The 26,712-nt window shown below is 35.1% G+C and overlaps 1 protein-coding gene across 5 annotated transcripts in view; it reads right to left on the bottom strand.

Moving 5' to 3' along the window:
• Positions 1-26,712, bottom strand: part of LOC140629022 (cullin-4B-like) — a 73,443-nt gene that overhangs the window by 46,426 nt on the left and 305 nt on the right. For 3 of the 5 annotated variants that reach the window (XM_072818409.1, XM_072818411.1, XM_072818410.1), the window contains exons 2-9: positions 24,542-24,760; positions 20,735-20,850; positions 7,728-7,801; positions 6,894-7,056; positions 6,706-6,795; positions 5,483-5,565; positions 4,675-4,742; positions 2,501-2,619 (exon numbers count right to left, since the gene is read on the bottom strand). In XM_072818409.1, the coding sequence (XP_072674510.1) occupies positions 2,501-2,619; positions 4,675-4,742; positions 5,483-5,565; positions 6,706-6,795; positions 6,894-7,056; positions 7,728-7,801; positions 20,735-20,850; positions 24,542-24,746 (918 nt within the window). In that variant the 5' untranslated portion in view covers positions 24,747-24,760. Of the gene's footprint in view, positions 1-2,500; positions 2,620-4,674; positions 4,743-5,482; positions 5,566-6,705; positions 6,796-6,893; positions 7,057-7,727; positions 7,802-11,082; positions 11,153-11,411; positions 11,516-20,734; positions 20,851-24,541; positions 24,761-26,712 lie in introns of those variants that run through there. The other 2 variants (XM_072818414.1, XM_072818413.1) reach the window with 2 other exon arrangements.

Here is a 26,712-nt window from a genome sequence, read left to right as displayed (position 1 = left end):
GTTGGAGAGGATGCAGGAAACGGGAACCCTCTTACACTGTTGGTGGGAATGTGAAATGGTGCAGCCACTCTGGAAAACTGTGTGGAGGTTCCTCAAACAGTTAAAAACAGACCTGCCTGACGACCCAGCAATTGCACTGCTGGGGATTTACCCCAAAGATACAGATGCAATGAAACACCGGGACACCCATACCCCGATACTTCTAGCAGCAATGTCTGCAATAGCCAAAATGTGGAAGGAGCCTCGGTGTCCATCGAAAGATGAATGGATAAAGAAGATGTGGTTTATGTATACAATGGAATATTACTCAGCCATTAGAAACAACAAATACCCACCATTTGCTTCAACGTGGATGGAACTGGAGGGTATTATCCTGAGTGAAATAAGTCAATCGGAGAAGGACAAACACTATATGGTCTCATTCATTTGGGGAATATAAATAATAGTGAAAGGGAACAGAAGGGAAGGGAGAAGAAATGGGTAGGGAATATCAGAAAGGGAGACAGAACATGAAGACTCCTAACTCTGGGAAATGAACAGAGTTTGTTCGTTGAGTTTGTTCCACCAGAGAACAAACTGGTGGTCGAAGGGGAGGAGGGCGGGGGGTGGGTGAATGTGTGGCGGGCACTGACGGGGGCACTTGACGGGATGAGCACTGGGTGTTATTCTGTATGTTGGCAAATTGAACACCAATAAAAAATAAATTTAATATTAAAAAAAGAGAAAAAGAAAATCAGAGCCAGAGGCATCACAATGCTGGATTTCAAGTTGTACTACCAAAGCTGTGATCATCAAGACAGTGTGGTAGTGGCACAAAAACAGACACATAGGTCAATGGAACAGAACAGAGAACCCGGAAATAGGCTCTCAACTCTATGGTCCACTAATTTTCAATAGAGCAGGAAAGAATACCCAATTGAAAAGGACAGTCTCTTCAATAAAGGGTGCTGGGAAAATTGGACAGCCATGGGCCGAAGAATGAAACGGCATCATTCTCTTACACCATACACAATGATAAACTCAGAATGGATGAAAGATCTAAATGTGTTACAAGAATCCATCAAAATCCTAGAGGAGAACACAGGCAACACCCGTTTTGAACTTGACCACAGCAACTTCTTACAAGATACATCTATGATACTTCTATGAAGGCAAGGGAAACAAAAGAAAAACAAGCTATTGGGACTTCACCAGGATAAAAAGCTTCTGCACAGCAAAAGAAAACTAAAAGACAACCAAACTAAATGACATATCAGTTAAAAGGGCTAGTATCCAAGATCTATAAAGAACTTACTAACCTCAACACCCAAGAAACAAACAATCCAATCATGAAAGGGGCAGAAGACATGAACAGACATTTCTCCATAGAAGACCTACATATGGCCAGCAAGTGCATGAGGAAATGCTGCACATCACTGGCCAACAGGGAAATACAAATCGAAACCACAATGGGATACCACCTCACACCAGTGAGAATGATGACAACAAGACAGGAAACCACAATGCTGGGGAGGATGTGAGAAATGGGGACCCTCCTGTGTTGCTGGTTGGAATGCAAAGTCGTGCCACCCCTTTGGAAAACAGTATGGCAGCTCCTCAAGAAGTTAAAAATAGAGCTACCGTATAACCCATGCAGCAATTGCATTACTAGTTATTTACCCCAAAGATACAGATGCAGTGAAATGCTGGGACAGCTGCACCCCAATATTTATAGCAGCATTGTGCACAACAGGTAAATTGTGGAAGGAGTCATAATGTCCTTCGACAGATGAATGGATGAAAATGATGTGGTCTATATATCTAACGGAATGTTACTCAACCACCAGAAGAGACAAATACCATTTGCTTTGACCTGGATGGAACTGGAGGGTATTATGCTGAATGAAAAGAGTCAACTGGAGAAGGACAATCATCATATGGTTTCACTCATAGGGCAATGTAAGAAATAGTGAAAGGGATTATCGGGGAAAGGAGAGAAAATGAGTGGGAAAATTTAGAGAGGGTGACAAAACATGAGATTCCTAACTCTGGGAAACAAACAAAGGGTTGCAAAAGGGGAGGTAGGCAGGCGATTGTGTAACTGGGTGTCGGGCACTGAGGAGGGCACTTGAGGGCATAAACACTGAGTATTATAGTATATGTTGTCAAATTGAATTTAAATAAAAAATAATAATTTTTAAAAAAGAAAGCCGCCTTTCTCTCTGCTTCTCTGAGACAATTTATGTTTACGGTCTCTTTCAATAATAATTTGTTGTTATCAAACAAAAGGCCTAAACTCAAATACTATACCATAAATAATGTACCCGTCTTTTCCCTTCAAATGAAAATATTATTGGGGGATTTGGAATTTATGAACTGGGAAAAAAAGAGTTTTAAAAGAACGTTTAAAATATGCTTTATGAATTTCAAGTTAATTAAGGTAAAAAAGCACATTATTAAAGTGGGAAAATAAACCATTAATAATCTGTTATTTTTCAATGATATCTTCTTTAAATAATACCTTTATATAATCAATCCAATGTTGAAGAAGAACTTGAACTCCAAACTCTACCCTACTAAACAGCTGGTAGAGTACAGACAGATCCTCAACCCTGTTTTCATCAAGAAGATAGCTTAAGCCTGAATATTAGAAACATGAAGGCAAAATGAGCAATACAAATATCCTCCTCAAGATATACATTCAGTGAGGCATTATTTTGAGATTAAAATATTTACTTGATCAAAATAGTACGGTACTAAACTTTACAAATGAAAGTAATATCAGTAAGTTTTAAATTAAGTAGTAATTAGAGGATAATGAAAAAAATAATTATGCCTCTGGACTACTACTTTTTTCATTCTTCTAACTGTGGTCTTTATAAACACATTTCAAATTATTACCCCAAAATCTAAATTAAAGAAAAATATAGTAAACAAATTTGTAGGACAGACATTACTAAAAAGAAAAAATTATGAATTTTAATTTATAATTTAAAATGAATAACTGAAAACATTAAATATCTAATTAAGAGGCAGATATTAATTTTCACATGAGAATAAAATGATTCAGTTAGAGATAATTAAGTCCAAAACGATGTTATACGATACGTCCAGATATGTCGACAAATCTACTAATTCAATAAGTAAACGTAAAAACCCCCAAATGCAAAAGAAAAAAGGAATATGTTACTAAAAAGTCATTTATTCAGCATCAGTATCAACATGTTGCTTTTCTGAGCTCATCATTAACAGAATAAGCCCTCACTATTCAGAGAAATTTTCTGCCGACTCGGTTTCCTGGAATTACATGTTCCATACTTAACATATAAATCAATAATTAATAATATAAAGCTTCAAACTTGATCAACATTCTTCGACTTCAAATATTTAAAAATCTGTTTTACATTAGTTCACCTCTCACTTCCCACTAACTTGTTACTCTATATACTTTTTCCCCGTGATTTTGTCAAACTGAGTTTTTTTAGCACCTAATTCTATAAAATTGAGGATGCTTTTTAAAGTTGCTGGATTTTATTCTAAGAGTTGGCAAATGTTATAAATCCTACTGGAAAAGAATAAGGAAGTCCTCCCATTTTGGTAATCAAAAAATTTAAGGAGCAAAATTGATGAAGATGTGGAGATCTAGCTGAGGTCAAAGCACAAGCTGACACCCCACAGAGGACCTGCCTGCCCCTCAGAGATGGGATGTGTTTGACATTCCTCAGGCACTCCTGGCTGCCGTAAAACTAAGGGAAGGAAGGAGCAAATAGTTAATTTTTAGAGATTACAGTCCTATAGACAAGAGTCCCCCTCCATTTACCAGAAGTCTTAGTGACTTAACAAGGAAAAAGCATTCTTAACAATAACCTAGCTTCCAGAAGGAAGCTCCCAACTGTTAATGCTTTACTAGAAGGAAAAACAACCTTACCTTGGCAATGGTAAGGTCTTTGGTAAGTTCTCTTTAGCGTACAAAAATCCTTTTGAAACCTCCTTTTCCTATCTACCCCAAACACACGGTATATAGTCCCAAACACATAGTATATAGTCAGCCACCTCTCACAACCCTGGGGCAGCAGCTCTTTCTGCCTATGAGTCCTGTCCTAGTGCTTTAATAAAGCCACCATTTTTGCTCCAAAGATGTCACAAGAATTCTTTGTTGGTCATTGGCTCCAGACCTTACCCCATATCAAGCCTCACTTATATTCCAAAACTACATCAAACAGAAAAAAAGGTTCAGTATTTGTGTTCTTATTCTATGTTAGATCTCTCTTGTCCAAAAAAAATAGTTAAATTTTAGTTTACATGCACTCACTTTAATAAAGGCTTCTAAAGAAGCATTCACCCTGTATCAAATCTACTTGTTTTGCACCAAGAAGTAAACATTCAATACGTATATGTTAAGCAAATGTTAACCTTATGTGAAGAATGGGAAAATACCAGAAGTAAAGCAAAACATGTGCTCAAGAGCACTTATAATCTAAAATTTTAAAACATCAGGAAGATGTTTTAAAGACTATTTTTAAGAACAGCCAAAAAAACTTTACCACATTACTGTTTTTGAGATGTATGTATACCTTCATTTTATGTATCATTTTAAAGGAAGACATCGCACAGAACACAGAAATTAAAATTACTTAAAAATTGAAAATTATTTTCCTTAATACTATTTAGCTAAACGTATCTATACTTGTTTACCTTTCTGAAGAACTGCTGATAAATGTTCACCTAGAAGTTGCTTTTCTACAATAGCAATCAGTAGCTTCCTGTTTTAAAAATAAAGTTTTACATCACTAAAAGATTCTCATACTGGAGTGATAAAACTGCTTTCCAGAATGCTAGTGCATATATTACTGTTATCAATCTTGATTTCTTGTTCCCACTATAACTTATGCCATAAAATTAAAATTGCTACTGATGGTCTTCAGGAAGACTGAATTTTATTCATAAACTTCTCCTGATTCAATTTAATTTTATTTTAAAATATTTTATTCATTTATTCAGAGAGACATGGAGATGTAGGCAGGGGGAGAAACAGGCTCCCCACAGGGAGCCCAACATGGGACTCGATTCCAGGACCTGAGCCAAAGGCCAACATTCAACCTTTGAGCCACTCAGGTTCCCCTGAACTTCTACGATGAGTTATAATTATCATTACTTAATTGGAGAAAATTAAATAATAGCAGATGTCTATCTAACAAAAAGACCATTCTTTCATCTATAATTCAAAAAGATCAACAACCTATTTTCCAAACTTAGTTTCTTTACTTTGGCTCATCAAAAACTTGAAAAATAAACTTATGAAGAAATTTCTATTTGTCAGGAATTTTCATTACTTTGATACAAATGAAGAAAAGAGGGAGAGAAGAACTTAGCCAAAAAGGGAAATAAATTTATAATTTCATCATATCCCACGGTAATTATTGATGTGTTTAAATAGTTGCAATCTCAAAGCGTAAAAAACATATAATAATCCTATGTGTAATTATACGATATATGTTCTTACTGTGTGTTAAGGCTTAGGTAGGCTCTAACTCTGTCTACTTCTTCTTCTAGGAGATTCTTGATATGGTAAAGACACCCAGGAATCTGAAAAGAATATTTTAAACTTATTATGTCTAAAAATTATAGGACTTAAAGCACAAAAGTTACAAACAAAACAAGCAAGCAAACAAAAACATGTCTGGCCTAAATAAATTTAGTTTGATTAAGACCCAGCTACATCCTCAGTTCATTTCCATATGGCCAGAATACCAAGAATTATAAAACTGAGTTTAATTTGTAACTGGAAACACTGTGGCTTGAAATTTTAATATAACTAAAACAAAACCATACAATACTGGAAGCAAAGGGCTGTCAGAAATGAAAAGAGAAACTGAAAATTCAACAACAGTTGGTGACTTCAAAAGCCAATGACATATATGTAAATCATATATAAGATAAATAATGGCTAAAATGCTAAGACCAGAACCAGCAAAGAAACAGAAGGCTTTAACAAAACTAAACAAACAAGAACTAACAAAACATTTGCAAAACACCACTGAATAATACAATACATGGTCTTCTTAAGTGTATAAGGAACATTCTGCAAGACCCCATCAAACCACAAAACAAGTGAAAATATTTTAAAAGAATGAAATCATACAAAATGTGCTCATTTATTATAATGAAGTGGAAATGGGGGGAAAAAGAAAATTTCAGAAATTCACAAATATGAGGAAATTAAACAAGACATTTCTTAAGAGCGAAAGTAGGACATACTTTACCATGTGAAAAATGAACCTAGAACATACCAAAATTTAAGGACTGCAGCTGACATATGCTGAGTGGGCAACTTATATTTGTAAATAGCTACACTGGAAAAAGAAAGATCTTAAAACAATAAACTAACTCTTTCTGTTGTTTTTAAACCTAATTTTCCACATAAAGACTGTGGGAAAAGATCAAACTAAACCTGAAGCAAGTAAAGAAAGTAATTGTGAGAATTTAGTGAAACAGAAAGGAGAAAAACAATAGAAAAAAGAAAAATCAGGAACACCAAAAACAGGTTCTTTGAAAGGTCAACAAAATTGACAAACCTTTAGCAAATGCCCAAGAAGAGAAAAAAAATAAGTATTAGCAAGAAAAGTATGTCAAAATTTAAATAGGAATTATAAACATGGTTCTCCACCAAGTATTTAATGATCTGTTTTACAGATAACGTTAGAGTTTATAATTGTCTTCAAATACCTCTTTTTTTTGCACCAGCTTCCTTCCCTCTGCTGCATAGAACCTGTTTGTTTCTTCTAGGAATTTATTCTCAAATGATACTTGGTAAATCTAAAATGCAATATATTTTTAAAACTCAGTTAAAACTGATATTTAGAATACCAGATTAGAAATTAGCTGCAAAGTAATAGAAGTTAAGCATTACTTACCTGCAAATCAGAAAGCATACTTAAAAGCCTCTGAATCAGACATCTATCAATCATCTCACCATTTCTTTCTTTTTCAATTAACAGAAGAATTCCATCTATGGTCCTACTCTGAACATTCTGATCACGAATTATATATGATTTAAATAATTCAAGGCCCATGTCCCTGAAACAACAACAAAAAAACCTATCTAAATAAATATATTTTTAAAACTGTAAATTCTAGGGGTCTTTTTGCCATTATACTTTGATGTAATAATGCATTATCCATAGTTCAAAAAATTATACTTTGATGCTGAACTCTATCTACAGTTGGTTAAATTCTTCTACTTTGTCTTTTGATAGTCTGAAGTCAACTAAAATAAACGTAAGATTTCAGAGTATATAAAGACAACTGGATGACATGCATAATTCCATAATTTTTAAAAAATAAATCAAAATTCAGGGTGACTCTAAAACTGTTACACTTGCCTTTAGATTTTTTAGCCTTCATTAGCATAATTTGGTATCAATTTACAACTTCCCAGTGTTTCCATCATAAGTATGAAATATGATTCATTATCTAGAATTAACTTAGAAATAATATGTCTCCTAAACAATTATTAACACTGAGTAATATAATTTTATAATAAATTATCCCATAAGCTATGTTACCATGCGCTCTAACATGATTTTAAACATTTCTAAGTTTCATGATACACATAGAGAAAAACGGGTTTTCAAAATTATATTTGAAAGTTTATAAATTCATCTTATTATGTCTTCTTTCAGTTAGGAGATAAAAAAGTGATCATAAGTCACACATAATAATTTTTCAAGTAATGATTGAATCCTTACCAAATGGAAGACAACATCGAAATTTGAAAAACGTAAGTTCTATCTAGGAACAGAAAGATGTTCCTAATCATGCTCTGTCAGAAATAAAACAAGGTAAAACATTACGTCTGAAAGATTCTGGGGTTAAACTATTATTCATCTAATAAAATCTTAATTCTTAAGAAAAGTACATTATATATAAACATTGCTATCAATCTTTAAATCAAACATAGGCAGCAACATATTTATTCCAGAAAGATAACTTTCCAATTTATCACCCTTTTTCCACATTGCTAGTTTTTAAATAGTAAAGATTAATGGAGATACATAAATAAAATTTATCCACGTAGATTATTCTCACTTTGTAAAAACTGCTAAAATATTAGTTATTAGTAAGAAGTACAGTTTGCTTAACAAATCTTTTTAAAAACTATAGAGGATTAGAAGACTAAGAGCTAGAGTTGTAAAGAGTAAACAAAAAGAAATAAGAAGAATTAACAGGAATATGCACTACGACAAAATCTACGTACAAATATAAAATCTTATGCTTTATATTTGAAGACAAAGTACCAAGGGAATTTTTTACTATGAATACATTGGTTATGTACAAATTAACTGCAATGTAAGCATATACAAGAACAGCAGTTCTCAAACATTCTTATGTCAAGTACCCTCTATATTTTTAAAAATTATTGATGAAATCAAATAATTTTCACTAGTGTGTTATCTAGTAATACTGCACTAGAAAATTCAAATGAGAAACTCTAAGTATTAGTTATATTAATTTCATAATAAAAAGTTAATTTGTTAGGAAATGTTTTTATATTATTTTAAATTTATTTTTTAAATATTTAATTTATTTATGTATTTATGTATGTATGTATGTATGTATGTATTCATTCATGAGAGATACAGAGAGAGAGAGACAGAGACAGAGACACAGGCAGAGGGAGAAGCAGGCTCCACGCAAGGAGCCTGATGTGGGACTCAATCCCGGGTCCCAGGATCACACCCTGGGCTGCAGGCGGCGCTAAACCGCTGCGCCACCAGGGCTGCCCATATTGTTTTAAATTTAAAACAGTAATTGGTGAAAGTATGAGCTTTCACTTATAATATGAATAAATTGGGGGGGTCTAATATAAAGCTTAGTGATCAAAATTAATCACCCATATACTTGAAAAATATCTGAAAGGTACTGAGAATAGATCCTTAAATGCTCTTACTACAAAAAACAAATAGTAATTATGTGAAGTGATGAAGGTATTAATTAGTTAATGCCACTCTGGTAATCATTTTGTAGTATATAAATGTATCATATTATCACATCATACATCTTATACTTGCACAATGTTATGCCTCAATTATATCTAAAAATTTTTTTAAAGAATTTATAATCTAAGAATAAGTAGAGCATTAATAATTTAAACACACCTTTAAAGTATAATACAAACTTATTTATATAAACAGGAGAAACTAAAAGAGAAGAGAAAACCAGAGCGGTATAAAGAGATAACAGCACAGAAGTGATAACATGTGAACTTTATGTAAAGCAGTAGGAATTTTCTAGAAAGTATATTCCAAACTGACTGGTTAAATACTGCATGGAATAATTAACATACAAGTCATGCATGTTTTCCTTGACACACCATCCTTTAATCAGGATCAAAACCACAAAGATATCCTCAATATGGTTTTATAGACTTTTACTTTTGTGGCAATTTTACGGTCACTATAAATAATGTAATTACATTTATAAGATTTTAAAATGTGCTTGTACAACCTTAACATTGTCAATCATTGTATTCATGGATATTCTGTTTCTAGAAAATATGTGTTTTTGCTTTAACTTAAACCATTTACAGCACCTCTCTGCTGATTCCACTTGGAACTCTGCACAAAATATTTCGAATTGTTATAGGAAGAGTTAATTATGAGGTCCAGAGAAACTTGTCATGCGACAGTGCTGTGGGAGATTAAAGGACACTGATAGTTGCAAAGCTCACAGCCTTGATTTTGAGCCAGTTTAAAAAACTCACAGCCAGTTTTTTAAATAAAGGTGAAAAATAGAAAGTTGTGATATGGTAGCCATGTATGACTAACGAGGACATGAGTTAGAACTGGAAATGAGTGAGAATGGATCTTAACTCCAAATACAAAGAATTAAATCAACCAAATATGAAGGGCAATTCATTTAAACAATCAAAGTTCATATCGCCTTCCCTTTCCCTTCCCTTCCCTTACTATCGCCTGTAGTAAGCTACAGAAGAAGCATAGATTAGCTCTTTCTTCTCTTAATGGAGGCAGCCACAGATTTTTCTTTCAGAGTGAGGGGACCCATGTTCAGTTCCTGTTCTGTTTCAGAGGCAGGGATGACCAAGGATATATATGTCAAAACTTATTGAACTGTATAGTCAAGTATCTGTGCCTTATTGTGTATCACATTATACCCCCAAAGAGATGTTTTGTAAAAGAACCATAAAAAAAACAATCAGTCACGAATGAAAAAGGAGAGATCACAACCAATATCAAGGAAATACAAATGATTTTAAAAACATTTTATGAGCAGCTATGTGCCAATAAACTAGGAAATCTAGAAGAAATAGACACATTTCTGGAAAATCACTAAGTACAGAAACAGGAAGAAACAGAAAACCTGAACAGGCCTATAACCAGGGAGGAAATGAGGCAGTCATCAAAACCTTTTAATCTTTATGTACGAAACTGAGAAATACACTTTTCATTAGTGAAGATTTGAATTCACAGCATTGCTTCTACACATTAAATAAAAATTCAAAACTTATACTAAGAGTATTAACACATTATATTATCTTATACTTACTTTATCATGCCAAAATTAAAAAGCAGCCATAATTTGCATATTTTCATATTCAGATATACATGGAAACATTGATACATTTGAAAATGTCATTTTCAAATATCGTTGAGATATTTAAAATGCCTATTTACCTAATTTAGTATAATTCCCTTTGTTATAGCTCCAATGCCTTTATAGCACAGTCCCTTGTATATTCAAACCTCAAATGACAATTACTAATTTATAGTAGTATTTATTTAGTGAGACTAAATCTGGCATATATATTGTAGCTCTTCTTTAATCTTAAATTTATGTTAAATATTATAGTTGTCTATATCTAAAATATAATATCTCTCTTAAAAAAACCCTTCCTAATTTTATGCACACCAATAAACTAAAACAAATCTTAAAGAACTAAGAATAGACTTCTACCATAAAAGCATTTCCAAGTATGTTTTTAAATAGTGTGAGTTAACGATATTGTTTGATTTTCTTTTAGAGACCACTTAACACATTCCATAGTAGTCCTTTTAGCTAAAAAGTACAGTTTTTATATACTACCATTTGTCTAGCATGATCTTGCCAGCATTTATCCATTTTCTTTAGAAAAGGGCCAGTATCCAAAGAATATATGAGATAATGTTAAGAAAAAGTTTATATTCTAAAACTAACAGAGATCTTGCAAATGCAAGATAAGACTACTAAAAGACAGCATTTGGTAAAACTGAATAATGCTAACCATTAAGTCCAAGCACCCCTCATTTTTAAACAGAACATAAAAATACAAAAACAATATTAACCCCGTATGCCAAGTTAGTATTTTTACTCAGATATCGATATAGAAAATTGGACAAAAGAAGATAAACAACTCAAAGGGGAAAAAAGGATACTCTCTGAGTTGATGAATTTCTGCTCTGATGTGCTGTTCACAAAGCTGCTTCAACTGCTTATATAAGTTTGCAGATAAATTGTAGGAGCAAAGGTTTTTAACACTCTGAAAAATTAGAAACATATATGCGTAAGTTGAAAATAACCAAGCTCACTTCTTCTGCGTTTATTGATAAAACTGGCTAGTGATCATGAACTTATTTCTTATGAATATGTAAATGAATAGGAACAGTTTAACATATTAAGGACTATTAAATAATAAAAAACAATCTCAAAATTTATAGTATATGAAGAAAATGTTCTTAAAATTCTTCCATCCAAGTGAGTATATACAAGCCTGTTGTAAGCAGTAATTCTAAGTACCCAGACATTCACCATAATTAACTTTTTAAAATTTAAAATAATTCCATGAAACTAGTTGGCTAAACAGTAAGTTAACCTATATCTTACCTTCGGGAATGTTTAAAAGATAATAATCTTTGTTTAAAATTTAAAAATTAAGAAAGGAATTTAAAATAATGTGTACAATAACAACAACCATTTTTATTTTATTTTTATTAAGTGTGGCTTAAAATGCCTGCAATAAGCAATAAAATAAACCATTTTGCTTATATTAAAATATACCCCACATCACTAGAGTGATGTGACCAAACATGGTATTAAAAAAAAAAAAAAACTCTAAAGAAAAAATTAGGTCAGCAAAACTGTAGAACCAATTTTTTTCAGAGCTCTGGAATTTTACCAAAACCCTTACAATTAAAGGAACATTTAATGAAGAAAAAATCCGGTACATTTCAGTAATAGCGCCTTTTGGTATTAACATAACCCATTTACCACGGTGAAAATCTAATCCAGTATAGTTTAGAAAATCTAATCCAGTATAGTTTACTGGTTATGGTGGGGGGTAAATACAGACTTTGTTCTCAAAGAGCTATAAATGTATTTGACTCTGGAATTTGCCTTTATGCTTTCTGGCTAGAGCTTAGCAACAGAGAACATCACCAGAAACATCAACTTTACAGTAACACAATGGCACTAAATTCGTATCTTTCAATAATTACTCTGTAAATGAATTAAATGATCCAATAAGAGATACGGGGTATGAGGACGCTTTAAAAAAACAAGATCACAATGCCAGATTTCAGGTTGTACTACAAAGCTGCGGTCATCAAGACAGTGAAGTACTGGCACAAAAACAGACACATAGATCAATGGAACAGAATAGAGAATCCAGAAGTGGACCCTCAACTTTACGGTCAACTAATATTGGATAAAGGAGGAAAGACTATCCAAGGGAAGAAAGACAGTCTCTTCAATAAATGGTGCAGGGAAAATTAGACATCCACATGCAGAAGAATGAAACTAGACCACTCTCTTACACCCTACACAAAGATCAACTCAAAATGGATGAAAGATCTAAATGTGAGACAAGATTCCATCAAACTCCTAGAGGAGTACACAGGCAACACCCTTTTTGAACTTGGCCACAGTAACTTCTTGCAAAATACATCCAGGAAGGCAAAAGAAACACAAGCAAAAATGAACTATTGGGACTTCATCAAGATAAGAAGCTTTGGCACGGTAAAGGATACAGTCAACAAACCTCAAAGACAACCTACAGAATGGGAGAAGATATTTGCAAATGACCGATCAGATAAAGGGCTGTTTCCAAGAACTATAAAGAACTTATTAAACTCAACACCAAGGAAACAAACAATCCAATCATGAAATGGGCAAAAGACATGAACAGAAATCTCACAGAGGAAGACACAGACATGGCCAACACGCACATGAAAAAAGTGCTCTGCATCACTTGCCATCAGGGAAATTACATATCAAAACCACAATGAGATACCACCTCACACCAGTGAGAATGGGGAAAATTAACAAGGCAGGAAACCACAAATGTTGGAGAGGATGCGGAGAAAAGGGAACCCTCTTACACTATTGGTGGGAATGTGAACTGGTGCAGCCACTCTGGAAAACTGTGTGGAGGTTCCTCAAAGAGTTAAAAACAGACCTGCCCGACGACCCAGCAATTGCACTGTTGGGGATTTACCCCAAAGACACAGATGCAATGCAACACCGGGACACCCATACCCCGATATTTCTAGCAGCAATGTCCACAATAGCCGAACCGTGGAAGGAGCCTCAGTGTCCATCGAAAGATGAATCGATAAAGAAGATGTGGTTTATGTATACAATGGAATATTACTCAGCCATTAGAAATGACAAATACGCATCATTTGCTTCAACGTGGATGGAACTGTAGGGTATTATGCTGAGTGAAATGAGTCAATCAGAGAAGGACAAACATTATATGTTGTCATTCATTTGGGGAATATAAAGAATAGTGAAAGGGAATAGAACGGAAGGGAGAAGAAATGGGTAGGAAATATCAGAAAGGGAGACAGAACATGAAGACTCCTAACTTTGGGAAACGAACTAGGGGTGGTGGAACGGGAGGAGGGCTGTGGGTGGGGGTGAATGTGTGGCGGGCACTGAGGGGGTCAATGACGGGATGAGTGTCATTTTGTATGTTGGCAAATTGAACACCAACAGAAAATAAATTTATTATTAAAAAAATCAAAAAAGAAAGAAAATGAAGCCATGAAAGGGTAAACTGTTTCTATGATATATGGAAATTTCTTTAATGTCCCTCACAATAAATTCAATAACTTTGCAAAAAAAAAAAAAAAGAAGAAGAAGAACTGAGTAGAAGATGCCTAGATGGATAGCAGACAAATCAAAAGACAATCAACATCACTCATTAACAGGGAATACAAATCAAAACTACAATGAGACAGCTCCTCATACCTGTCACAATGGCTAAAATTAACACAAGAAATAATAGGGGCTGGCAAGGATTTGGGAACCAGGAACTCTCTTATGCTGTTGGTAAGAATGCAAACTGGTGCAGGCACTCTGGAAAATACGATGAAGGGTCCTCAAAAGTTATAAATAGAACTAACCTGTGACCCAGCAACTGCACTATTACCCAAAGGTACAATAATACAAATTTTAAGAGGTACCTGCGTTCTGATGTATTATCAACAAAAGCCAAGCTATGGAAAGAGCACAACTATGGAGATGGTCCAAAAGTGCATGGACTGTTGAGTGGATAAACTGGTGTATTTACAATAGAATATTACTTAGTCATCACAACATGAAATCTTGCCATTTGCAACTATGTGGATGGAACTAGAACACACTATGCTAAGTGAAATAAGTTCAGAGAAAGACAAATATCATATGATGTCACTCATGTAGAACTTGGGAAACAAAACATATGAAGACGGGGGGGGGGGCGGGGGGGGCGGGATGGGGCAAAAGGTAAGAGGGAAACCGCAATAAGAGACTCTTAGTAATAAAGAAAAAACTGAGAGTTGATGGAAGGAGATGGGTGGCAATGGGCTGGATGACTGATAGCCATTAAGGACAGCACTTGATGTGAGGAGCACTGGTGTATTTAAGTGATGGATCATTGAATTCTACTCCAGAAACCAATATTTCACTGTATGATAATTAACCAAAACTTAATTTTTTAAAACTTTAAAAAAAATTGTGGGGGCATGGGGCAAGATGGCGGAAGAGTAGAGTCCTCAAGTCACCTGTCCCCACCAAATTACCTAGATAACCTTCAAGTCCTGAAAATCTACGAATTCGGCCTGAGATTTAGACAGAACTGTCGGAATGATACAGTGAGAAGAGTTCACGCTTCTATCAAGGTAGGAAGACGCGGGGGGTGGGGGGGGGGGAGGGGGGGAGGAGGGGGTTAAAGAAACCATAGGCATCCGAGGGGGAGGAGCCCCTCGAGGAGCCGGGCTAAGGCCGGGGTGAGTGTCCCCAGGACAGGAAAGCCCCGCCTGGAGAAGCAGGAGCTTCAACAATCTTCCCGGGCGTTAGAGCAGGATCCCTGGAGGGCGGGGATGCCCTCAGGCTCCCTGGGACACTAACAGACACCTGAGCCCCGGGGAGAGCCCCACAACCCGTGGCCGAGCTCCCTAAAGGGCTGCAGCGCGCGCATGGCTGGACCCGGGAGCAGGTCGGAGGGGCTCGGGCGGAGGCTCCGCGGAGGCGGCTGCGCGGCCCGGAAGCAGCACAGGCAGCCGCTCAGGCGGCCGCTCAGGCGGGGGCTCTGCGCGGCTCAGGCGGAGGCTCCGCGCATAGGGGGCTGCGCGGCCCCGGGAGGGGAGGGGAGGGGCGGGGGCGGGGGGGGGGCGGGGGCGGGGGCGGCTTCGGTGGAGGCTTCCAGGATTGGGTCCCAGGTCGGGCTCCCTGCATGGAGCCTGCTTCTCCCTCTATCTGTGTCTCTGCCCCCCCCCCTCTCTCTCTCTCTCTGTCGCTCATGCATAAATATTTAAAATCTTAAGAAAAAGAAAATATGGCCCATTCTATGAATACAGAAATTAACGAAAGCTACCCACAAGGGAGCAAAGACTTGGACTTACCACAATCAATACATTTTATCATATGCTAAAATGACTTTTATATTTTGGCCAAAAAAAATCCCAAAGGAAACAAGCTAAATCACGTCTCAATGAATGGAGAATTTCAATAAAAATATATCATAAGAACAAGCAAAAACCCAAAGCTGAAAATAACAGCTGAAGTTAAAATCAGCAAACATGAAATTAAGGCCAATTAGAATTATCTGAGGAGGAGTCTGGGGAAATAGGAAAAGCAATAAAGCCTAGGCTATGATAAAGCCTAGCATAATCAAAAGAGTATAATTTTGGAATAAGGACAGGCATACAGCTAAAAAAACCAGAAATACACTATAAATACACACATACATCCATAATTCCACTGGTACTTGGCAAGGATACTAATACCACTCAACAAGAAGAGAATAATCGGTTAAATGAATTGATACCACATGTAAGCAAAGTTGGAACTTTTTCTAACAGTATATATGAATGGAACCCAGATCTAAACAGCATGTGCAATGGAAGAAGGACAGGCAAAGAGGGTGGAAAGTAGAAGAGGAGGAAGAGAATCCTCAACAGATTCTGCCCTGAGCCAGAGCCCAATGTCTCAGAACGTTGAGATTATGACTGAGCTGAAACCAACTGCATATTTTTAAATGGGAAATTTTGTTATGTTAAATTTAATGTCTATTAAGTACTTCATTTTTTATTAAGGTGATATTATTAATATAAGTACTTAATAGACATTTCTCAAAAAAATCAAATATACAAATATGCCAAGCCTATATAAACATATTGAACATCATTAGTCATTTGCGAAATGTAAATCAAACTTCAGTGTGAACTACTTAAAATCCACTCTGATGACTATTATCAACAGAACTAAAAAAAAAAGTGTTGAAAAGGGTGTGGAGAAATTAAAACCTTCATATATATGGACAATACCATGTAAAGTGGTACATCTACTGAGGAACAAATGTTGCGGCTTCTAAACAAGTTAAACATGGAATTATCACATGATTTCTCAATTCTCCTTTAGGTATACACAAATGAATTGAGAACCCCACTCAAACAAGTACACGTACATTTGTGTTCATAAAAGCACTATTTACAACAATCAAAAATGGGATCATAGCTCTATCAAGAGATGAGTGAGTAAATAAATTCTGGCACATCCATATTATGAATTATTATTCAGTCTAATAAAGTATGATGTATACTGTATATGTATGATGTATACTGTATGATGTATAGGTACATGCCACAACATAGCTGAATCTTAAAAACATAATGCCAACTGAAAGAAAACTGACATGAGAGACATACTATTTAACTGCATTTATATGAAATATCCTGAACAAGATAATCCTTAAAAATGAAATTAAAAAATTGAAACCAAATCAGTGTTGGCCACAGGTGGGGAATAAAAATTGAAATGTAACTGTTTAATTTCCATCTGGGTGATAAAAATTAAATTTAGTAAGATACTGCTTATCCAATACAACATTATAAATACACTATATACCAGTAAAAATGTTAGTATCCAGAATCTATAAACAACTGCACAAAATCAACACCTCAAATATAAACAATCCAGTTAAGTAAGAAACAGATAGAAGAAGACATTTATCCAAGAAAGAAACACAAATGGCCAACAGACATATGGAAAGATTCTAAACGTCACTCCAGCATCAGGGAATACAAATCAAAAACACAATGGTAAGGATGGCTAAAACGAACAACACGGGAAACCACAGGTCCTGACATAGGTGTGGAGAAAGGGGAACCCTCTTACACTGCTGGTGGGAATGCAAACTGCTGCAAACAGTATGGAGGTTTCTCAAGAAGTTAAAAAGAGAGCTACCATATGACCTAGCAACTGCACTCTTAAGCATTTATCCAAAGAATACAAAAATGCTGATTTGAAAAGGCACACATGCACCCCAATCTTTACAGCAGCATTATCAACACTACCCAAACTACAGAGAGAACCCAAATGTACGCCAACAGATGAAAAGACAAAGAAGAAGCGATGTATACCTGTAATGGAATATTATTCCTATCAAAAAGAATGAAATCTTGCCATTTGCAATCATGTGGATGGAACTAAAGAGTATTATACAAAGTGAAACAGGTTAGTGAAAAACAAATTCCATTTATTTCACTTATGTGGAATTTAAGAAACAAAACTGGTCAATACTGGGGAAGGGAAGAGGAAATAAGATAAAAATAGAGAGGAAGGGATCCCTGGGTGGCGCAGCGGTTTGGCGCCTGCCTTTGGCCCAGGGCGCGATCTTGGAGTCCCGGGATCGAATCCCACGTCGGGCTCCCGGTGCATGGAGCCTGCTTCTCCCTCTGCCTGTGTCTCTGCCTCTCTCTCTCTCTCTGTGACTATCATAAACAAATAAAATTTAAAAAAAAAAAATCTTAAAAAAAAAGACTTTAAAAAAAAAAAAATAGAGAGGAAGACAAATCACGAGAGACTCCTAACTCTGGGAAACAAACTGAGGGTTGCTGGAGGGGAGAGAGGTGGGACGATAAGGGAACTGGGTAATGGGCATTAAGGAGGGCATGTGATGGAAGGAACACTATATATAAGTGATGAATCACTAAATTTTACTTCTTCTGAAACGAGAAAAAGTTAATTTTTTGTTATGTAAATTTCACTTTCAAAAATCTCTTCTCATAAACAGTAGAAAGACAATCCAGAGAATGGTAAAAAAAAAAAAAAAAATACTTGCAAACAATATATCTTAAAGTCTAGCATCCAGAATATATCAAGAGCTCATACAATTTAACAAAATGACAAATACAGTTTAATAAAAGGCAGACTTGAAAAACACATTTTCAAACAATCTTCAAAGGACACACTCAAGGAGACAAGCTCATGAGAAGACAGATGTTTCATGTCACTGTCATTCAGAAAATGCAAATCACAATGAGTACCACTTCACGTCTGCTAGGATGTCTACAGTGAAAAAATGTAAAATAACAAGTGTTAGGGACGATGTGGAAAAACTGGATCCTGTACATTCCCTCACAGAGAATGTACAGGAAAGTACTATGGGACAGCCACTGTGAAAAACAATTAGACCATACTTCAAAAACTTAAGTATAGAACTGTGTCATGATTTAGCACTTCCATTTCACCATATAAAACCAAAATAATTGAAAGCCAGCAGTCAAAGAAAATTTTACACGCAAATGCTCACAGAAGACTTATTCACAACAACCCACAATTCAAATGTTCATTACTCGTAAAAAAGATGTGGTGTATCACATAATGAAATGTTATTTACCTATCTATAAGAGGAATGAAGTAGTATAACATGATACAATATAAACAAACCTTGAAAATATATACTGTGTGAAAAAAGGTAGTTCCAAAAGCTTGCCTGTTGCATAATTCCCACTATTCAAAATACCAAGATTAGGTAACTCTCTACATATAGAAAAGAAATTGAGAAGACGGGTGAGGTGGGAATGGAGACTGAATCCTTAATGGGCATGGGCTTCCCCTCTGGGGAATGAAAAAAGTCCTTGAACTAGGGTAGTGCTAGTAATGGCACAACACAGTGAATGTACTTGATGTCACTGAAACGTAAACCTAAAATGATAATATCTTATGTTTGTTTCACTGTAATAAAAAAAGGATAAAAGAATATGTATACTACAAAAACTTCACATTCAAGAGAGTAAGTACAAATACTTAAGTGTACGAGACTTATTGAGAATAAGTAATATCCTATTTATAAAATATACACATATATCTCTAAAAGGATAATTTTCTGACTGTACATATAATATACAGAAGGCATATATGAGTGTAAAACTATTCCACGTGTCCAAAGGAGGAGCTAGAGAAAAAAGAGTGACTGCTTCAAAATTACTTAGGTGCTCTCTATTAGATACTGTTTCAAATGATTTATCTCAATCATACATCATCTTATACCTAACAAAATTACACTGTGCTCTAAATACTACAGTGTTATTATTAGCACTTTAAAATATGAGAAAACTGAGGCCTGAAAGAATAGAATCTCCTGCCAAATGCTTTTATCAGGACTATCAGCTGATAGTGTGGATTAAAGTATTCATATAAAAGAACTGAGGTTCAGCATTTCAAATTGTGCACATAGGAGAATTTAAAACATGAGATCAAGGTATACAACTACCTATAAAACAGATGATTTGAGTAAAAAGGAAAACTAACCAAAAAATGCTAACAGCTTGTAATTTGTAAGAGTCCAGGAAACACAAAGAATGAAGCTAGGATCGTAACAAAAAGAAGGAAATGAATAGTGATTATGTTGTTATAAAAGAGTAAATCAAGTTAAAAAAATTAGTCTGAATAACAGCTCCAAAATTCTACTGTATTCCTTTGAGGAATATTTTTTGGGGGGGGGGGCTAATGTAAAGTTGTATGGAGAAAAAAGGTAAATATGCTACATAAAACAAAGAAAGAACTACTGGTATTCAACAATGTAGTTATCTTTCTAATATCTATTTATGGGGTAAACTACTTACAAGGTCCTGGATAGTCTTGACGTTCATTCGTCATTCGATGCATTTCTCTCCAATTTTAATAAAAAGCCATTCTAGATTATTTTTAAAGCAAGAGAAACTTACACAAAATCTTGCTAAATTAAACTGAATTAAAATAACCAAAGAATAAGAATATACATAAAGCAGAGTGTACACAGCATAACTGCAGCTAAATAAATCTACCAATTATAAATTCAGAAACTGAACTTCATGATTGCAATCTTCGATGGATTCTCTGATTATAATGCATAATGATAAAATAGATGCAAGCAAATATAATACAATTACTAATATATGTCCTGTCTCCATTACTAGTAATGAGTATTTATATATCCCAAAATAACACACACCTGATAGAGTTCTTCCAAGCTGTACTGAACAGAGGTATTGTTCTGGATAGCCTGCACAGCTTCTTTTAGTTTTTGCCATGCCTCTTCAGTGTAGTTTTCCAGTATCAAGGGTTTATCTAATAAATAAACAAAAGATTATGAATCAAATGTTTAGGAGACAATGGCCAAATACTAACGGTGTCCAAATGATGAAATGTAACATCATCATACACTTAAAACAAATTTATTTTAAACAGGTGTGTGGAGACCACTGAGCAGGTAAAAATGTGTCTCTCCAATAAATAACACTAGGACAACGAGATATCTACATTTAAAGAAATGAAGACAGACTGCTACCTAACATATTCAAAACATAATTCAAAATCAAAGGCCTGACTATAGATATGAAAGAAAAATCTATCAAAATTTTGGTACAAAATATAGGGATAAATATTCATAATCCTGGATCTTGCAATAGATTCATTCTTGACACCACAGTATAAGCAACAAAAGAAAATTTCTTGGAGCTCATTACTCTAAAATGTAAAAATTTTTGTGCACCAAATGAAAAACCAAGAAAGCAAAAATACAACCCTGAGGATATGAGAAAATATTTGCTAACCATACAACCGATAAGTATCAAGCACCTAGAATAAAAACTCTTGCAATTCAACTACAAAAAAAGATAAATGCAATTAATAACTAGGCAAAGAATGTGAAGAGACATTTTCAAGAATTTATACAAATGGCCAAGTAGCGTATGAAAACTCAGTCAATGTAAGTAAATAGATAAATGTAGGTAAAATTATGATAAACCACTTTACACCTACTAGGAAGCATACGACAAGTTTTTGAGAGAAGGTAGATATATCGGAGCACTTGTACATTTCTGGTGGGAATATAAAATTGTGGGAAACCTTAGCAGTTTTTCAATTAGTTAAACACAAAATTACCATGTAACCTCACAATTCCCTTCTTGCTATACAGCCAGAGAATTAAAACCAGGCATTCATACAAATATTAGACATAAATGTTCATAGCAGCATGAATGTCCATACAATGGAGTTTTATTTAGCCCATAAAAATGAAGCTATCACACATGCCACACAACATGAATGAACTCCAAAAGCACTATACTATGTGAAAGAAGCCAGACAGAAGAGGACACTTACAGAATGATTTCATTTATATGAAACATCCAGAATATGTAATTCCATAGAGACAGAAAGCAAACTGCTGACCATCTGGTAGAGAGGAGATAGGAAAGCAAAAGGAAGGGGCAGGGAAACGATAATGTTTATGCTTATGGGGCTTCAGTTTGAGGTGATTACAAAGGACTAAATGAGAATGATTAAAATTACTTAGTTCAGAATCCGGGATGTCTGGTTGACTCAGTCAGTTAAACATCCGACTCCTGGTTTTAGTTCAGGTCATGATCTCAGGGTCCTGGGATTGAGCCCCACTCAAGCATGCTGAGAATCCAGTCTGCTTCTCTCTCGCTCTCTGCCCCTCCCCTTACACACTCTTTCATTCATTCTCTTGGTATCTCCCTTCCCCTACCTCAAATAAATAAAATATTTAAAAGAATGTCTCAGGTTTAGACTCAGGTGGTAGTTACATAATATTGTCATTTACTAAACCCACAAGTGTCCATTTTAAAGCAGTTAAAGTCTAATTTTGTGTAAAGTGAATTTCACCTCAGTAAAAATATAAGCGCAGAACTAATAAAAGAGAGTCTACACACTCAGCATGGAGCCCAATGAAGGCCTGAACTGAAGACCCTGAGACCAAGACTTGAGATGACATCAAAAGTCAGTCATCCATCTGACTGAGCCACCCGAGTGCCTCAGGTTTTGTTTTGTTTTGTTTTGCTTTGTTTTTAATCATCACATTCACTCTCAAGAAATTTACTATTATACAAAATTTCCCCTGAAAGAATGAGTTATTTTAAAAGCCTAAAAACCATTATTAATTATATCATGAAAAAAGAAGAGGAAGTGTTGCTTCAAATCTACAAGTTCATATAAAAAAGTCAGCAAAAAAATCAAAAGTCCGTATGATGATACTCAAAACAGTAGAATACTATTTCAATCTTCCAACTCAATGCACTAGAGTATTTTCTAAATTTGTTTTTAGTGTTAAAAATGTGAAACAGAAAGGCATATTTTTTAAATCCTTCATGTAGGAATGTGAAATTAGTCAAAATTATTTAAATAACTTTAAGAGATATTTAATACAGCTAAACCTTAACTATGAAAAAAAAAGCAGATCAAATTACTAATATCGACTAATACCGACTAAAAAACGAAAACAAAACAAAAAAAAACGAAAACAAGAGGTATAGACCAAGGCATTTCAGTTGCTGAAATTTATCCTACAAATATTGAAATATACCAAAAGATATTGGAAGTCCTAATTTTCATTCATTCAACGACGCATGAATATAATATGAATTCATGTTATTTGAAATATTCCTAAAGATTGCTTTTTTACAGTTGCAACAATTGAAAGTCAAACTTCTGCGTAATACACCTAGTAGCATGCACTAGGTTCTAGACAGATAAAACAGAAAACCACTAGGGGGCAAAATATTAAAAACATTTTTGAAAAGTTCTACAGAATGTGGGGTGTTCTACAGAAATTCTGTAATATTTGAGATTTTCCCTACAATCAAGAGTTGTACTTTGTAAGCAGACAAGAAGTGAATATGAGAATTTCTAAACAAACAAAATTCCTCACAGTTAAAGATAGTAACAAGGCTGGAATACATCCTTTAAACTGTATAAACAATGAGAAACCTAATGGGATATCAAAAATGTTGGTTTTTAAAATACAAATGTGGGGATCCCTGGGTGGCTCAGCACTTTGGTGCCTGCCTTTGGCCCAGGGCATGATCCTGGAGTCCCGGGATCAAGTCCCGTGTCGGGCTCCTGGCATGTAGCCTGCTTCTCCCTCCTCCTGTGTCTCTGCCTCTCTCTCTCTCTCTCGCTCTCTCTCTCTCTCTCATAAATAAATAAATCCTTAAAAAATAAATAAAATAAAAAAATACAAATGTAAGGATTTACTTTTAAAAACCTTACGTGAAAAAACTTGATTCAGTAATTGTTGAGTCTCTAATTTTTATATTAATATTTCCTCAAAAATTTTATTTTTTTATTTTTATTCTTTTTAAAGATTTTATTTATTCATTCATGAGAGAGAGAGAGAAAGAGAGAGAGAGGCAGAGACGAAGGCAGAAGGAGAAGTAGGCTCCATGCAGGGTGCCCGACATGGGACTCCATCCTGGGTCTCCAGGATCCCACCCTGGGCTGAAGGCGGTGCCAAACGGCCTAGCCACCGGGGCTGCCCTTCTCAAAAATTTTTAAATGCATAAAATCCATTTATTCTTACTACTAGATCTTATTTATTATTTTATTATTCACATCCAAGTGTATTATTTTTACCACATATTTTATGTCAGCAAATAATTAAATTGTTGCTTTTTTGACTATCTGTGTAAGACCACTTTTCACTATAACACAGATCTAGTCACTAAAAAGATGGGAAACTAATCTACAAAGGTTTGGAAGTCTAGAATGTATTTCAAAATCTAAGAGAGAACTGAAAATGTATTTTAGAGGGAAACAAAAAAGTGAAGCACGGAGCAAATTTCCAAAGGTCACGGGTTACGATTATATCGTGGCTGGGAAAGCAATGTTCCTAAATCTTCTAAAATTTACCTGTGCCACAAAAAATAAAACTTTATCTCTCAGAATTCAAAAATCAAAAAGCAGCAATAGGAAATGTGGAGCTAAAACTGAAATCTTTATAAAATGATCATTATGTTACCTTTAAAGTTTCTGATTACTAATTTCTTGACAGAGCCTGTGCCAAGCTTGACACCGGCAAAACCAGACAGAGTTGTGGAGGCTTCAGTCAAGTCATCTGTGTGATGGTCTGCAGCCACAGAGGGAACTATCAAGTTTCTGTTTTCAAGTTGTTCTTGTTCCTGAGAGGTAGTAGCAGATGATGAGAATGAGTCTTCCTCAGCCATGTTCACATTAAGTCCTGTAAAAAATAAATAAATAAAAATTCCAGTTTATAATTTTGTCTGCTGGATTTAAGAAGTCTGACTTAAGGAAGGAAATTTAGGAACAGCAGGAGATAACAGCAACTTGGATGCTCAGTTAAGTATCTGCCTTTGGCTCTGGTTGTTACCCCAGGGTCTCAGTGTGAAAAAATGAATAACCATCTAAACAAGAGAGAAAAATAATCAAGAGCAAAGTCAAAAAAAAAAAAAAAAGGAAGAAGAAGAAGAAAAAGAAAACTGAAACAAGAAGTGGTAATGTAGTAGTAAATGAGAAAATAATCCTGAATATTTTTTAGAGTAACGTGTAGAGGGCATATATGCCAAGGAAAGAACAAAGATCAGAGAACAAGAGAAAACGGGAAGTAAAAAGGTAAAAATAAATAAATACATAAAAAATAAATACATAAATAAAAGAAACTCCAGACAGAAAATGGAAACAGACTCAGAAAGAAAGAAAAGTGCAAGGCACCCATAAATGTAAATTTCAGAACCTGTTGCAACAAAGAGCTACCCTGAGAGGAAAAGAGACAAAGACAAACCATAGGAATGGCTAAAAAATATTAAACAGACAAGAAGAAATGAAGTATAGAAAGTCAGGAAAGGCAGAGCACAAGATTTTTATTTATTGTGTACCATTCAGGTGTTTGGAACACATGAGATATAGGGGTACACAAAAGACACAACGCTCTGGACTCTCATGAAATATTCATCATAAAGGTGCAGAAAATATGGCAAGTCTGAGAGATAAGATGGAAAATGAGAAAATAGTAAAAACTGATGCATGGGCAGAAAGTTGCATCTAGTAAGGGTTTAAAGGCGGGAAACCAGTAGAAGCAGTAAGAAAGGGGGTTGTACAATATGGTGGGGAAAAACCAAAGAGAAAAAAGAATCAGGCAAAGAATATTTACTCACATAATGAGAAAGGCATAAAGAAACTATGATAGAAATGAATATATGGATAAACACGAGAGAAATTCAGGGGAAGAGAGGGAAGCAATGGTGGACGCTAACAAACGTGCAATGTACGAGAAGCTCAACAAGACATTTTTAAAAGCAGGCATGAAGAAATAAAGACATTAACACAAAGAAAATGAAAAGACAAAAGACTCAGAGAATGAAATGCAGGCTATATTTCTGAGGGATAAAAATATGAAAAGTCAAAAAAACAAATAAAATAGTACTTGTGTCATGAAGATACAGAGACACAAGGTAAACATTCTATATTTGTAGAACTCTTTTCCCTAACATAGAAGTAGGGAAAGAATAGAAGTAGGGAAAAACAAAGTACTTCAAGAACTGGAGAGGACACGTATATGAACAAACTAAATGACATCAACAGAAAGAAACCAGTGATGATTACCACATAAAAGCATTAAAATAAAAAACAGGACATCGAAAAATGGAAACAGATGAACATAAAAAAAAAAAAATGGGTACATAAAAAGTCAGAGATTTAAAACTGGATTAAAAAGAAAACCAAAATGGGGATCCCTGGGTGGCGCAGGTGGCGCAGCGGTTTGGCGCCTGCCTTTGGCCCAGGGCGCGATCCTGGAGACCCGGGATCGAGTCCCACGTCGGGCTCCCGGTGCATGGAGCCTGCTTCTCCCTCTGCCTGTGTCTCTGCCTCTCTCTCTCTCTCTGTGTGACTATCATAAAAATAAATAAATAAATAAATAAAAAACCAAAATGTACAAATAAAAGTAACAACTTGTGTAAATATGAGAGAAACCACACCAAACTGTGGAAACCTAAGAAATACAAAGTGAAATACCCGTATAAACTGCACTAAAGGCACAGCATGGACGGGCAAACTAAGAGTCGAAGACACGCTCAAATCAGATATAATGAAAAACAAACTTGAAAAGGCGCACAATATAGAGAGAGAGGCAAAGAAAAACGGAAAGGAGAAAGGCTGAGAAAAATAGGATGT

The sequence above is a fragment of the Canis lupus genome, chromosome Y, assembly GCF_048164855.1.
Source record: "Canis lupus baileyi chromosome Y, mCanLup2.hap1, whole genome shotgun sequence".
In the NCBI taxonomy this organism is placed as follows: domain Eukaryota; kingdom Metazoa; phylum Chordata; class Mammalia; order Carnivora; family Canidae; genus Canis; species Canis lupus.
This window is presented reverse-complemented; position numbering and strand designations above follow the sequence as displayed.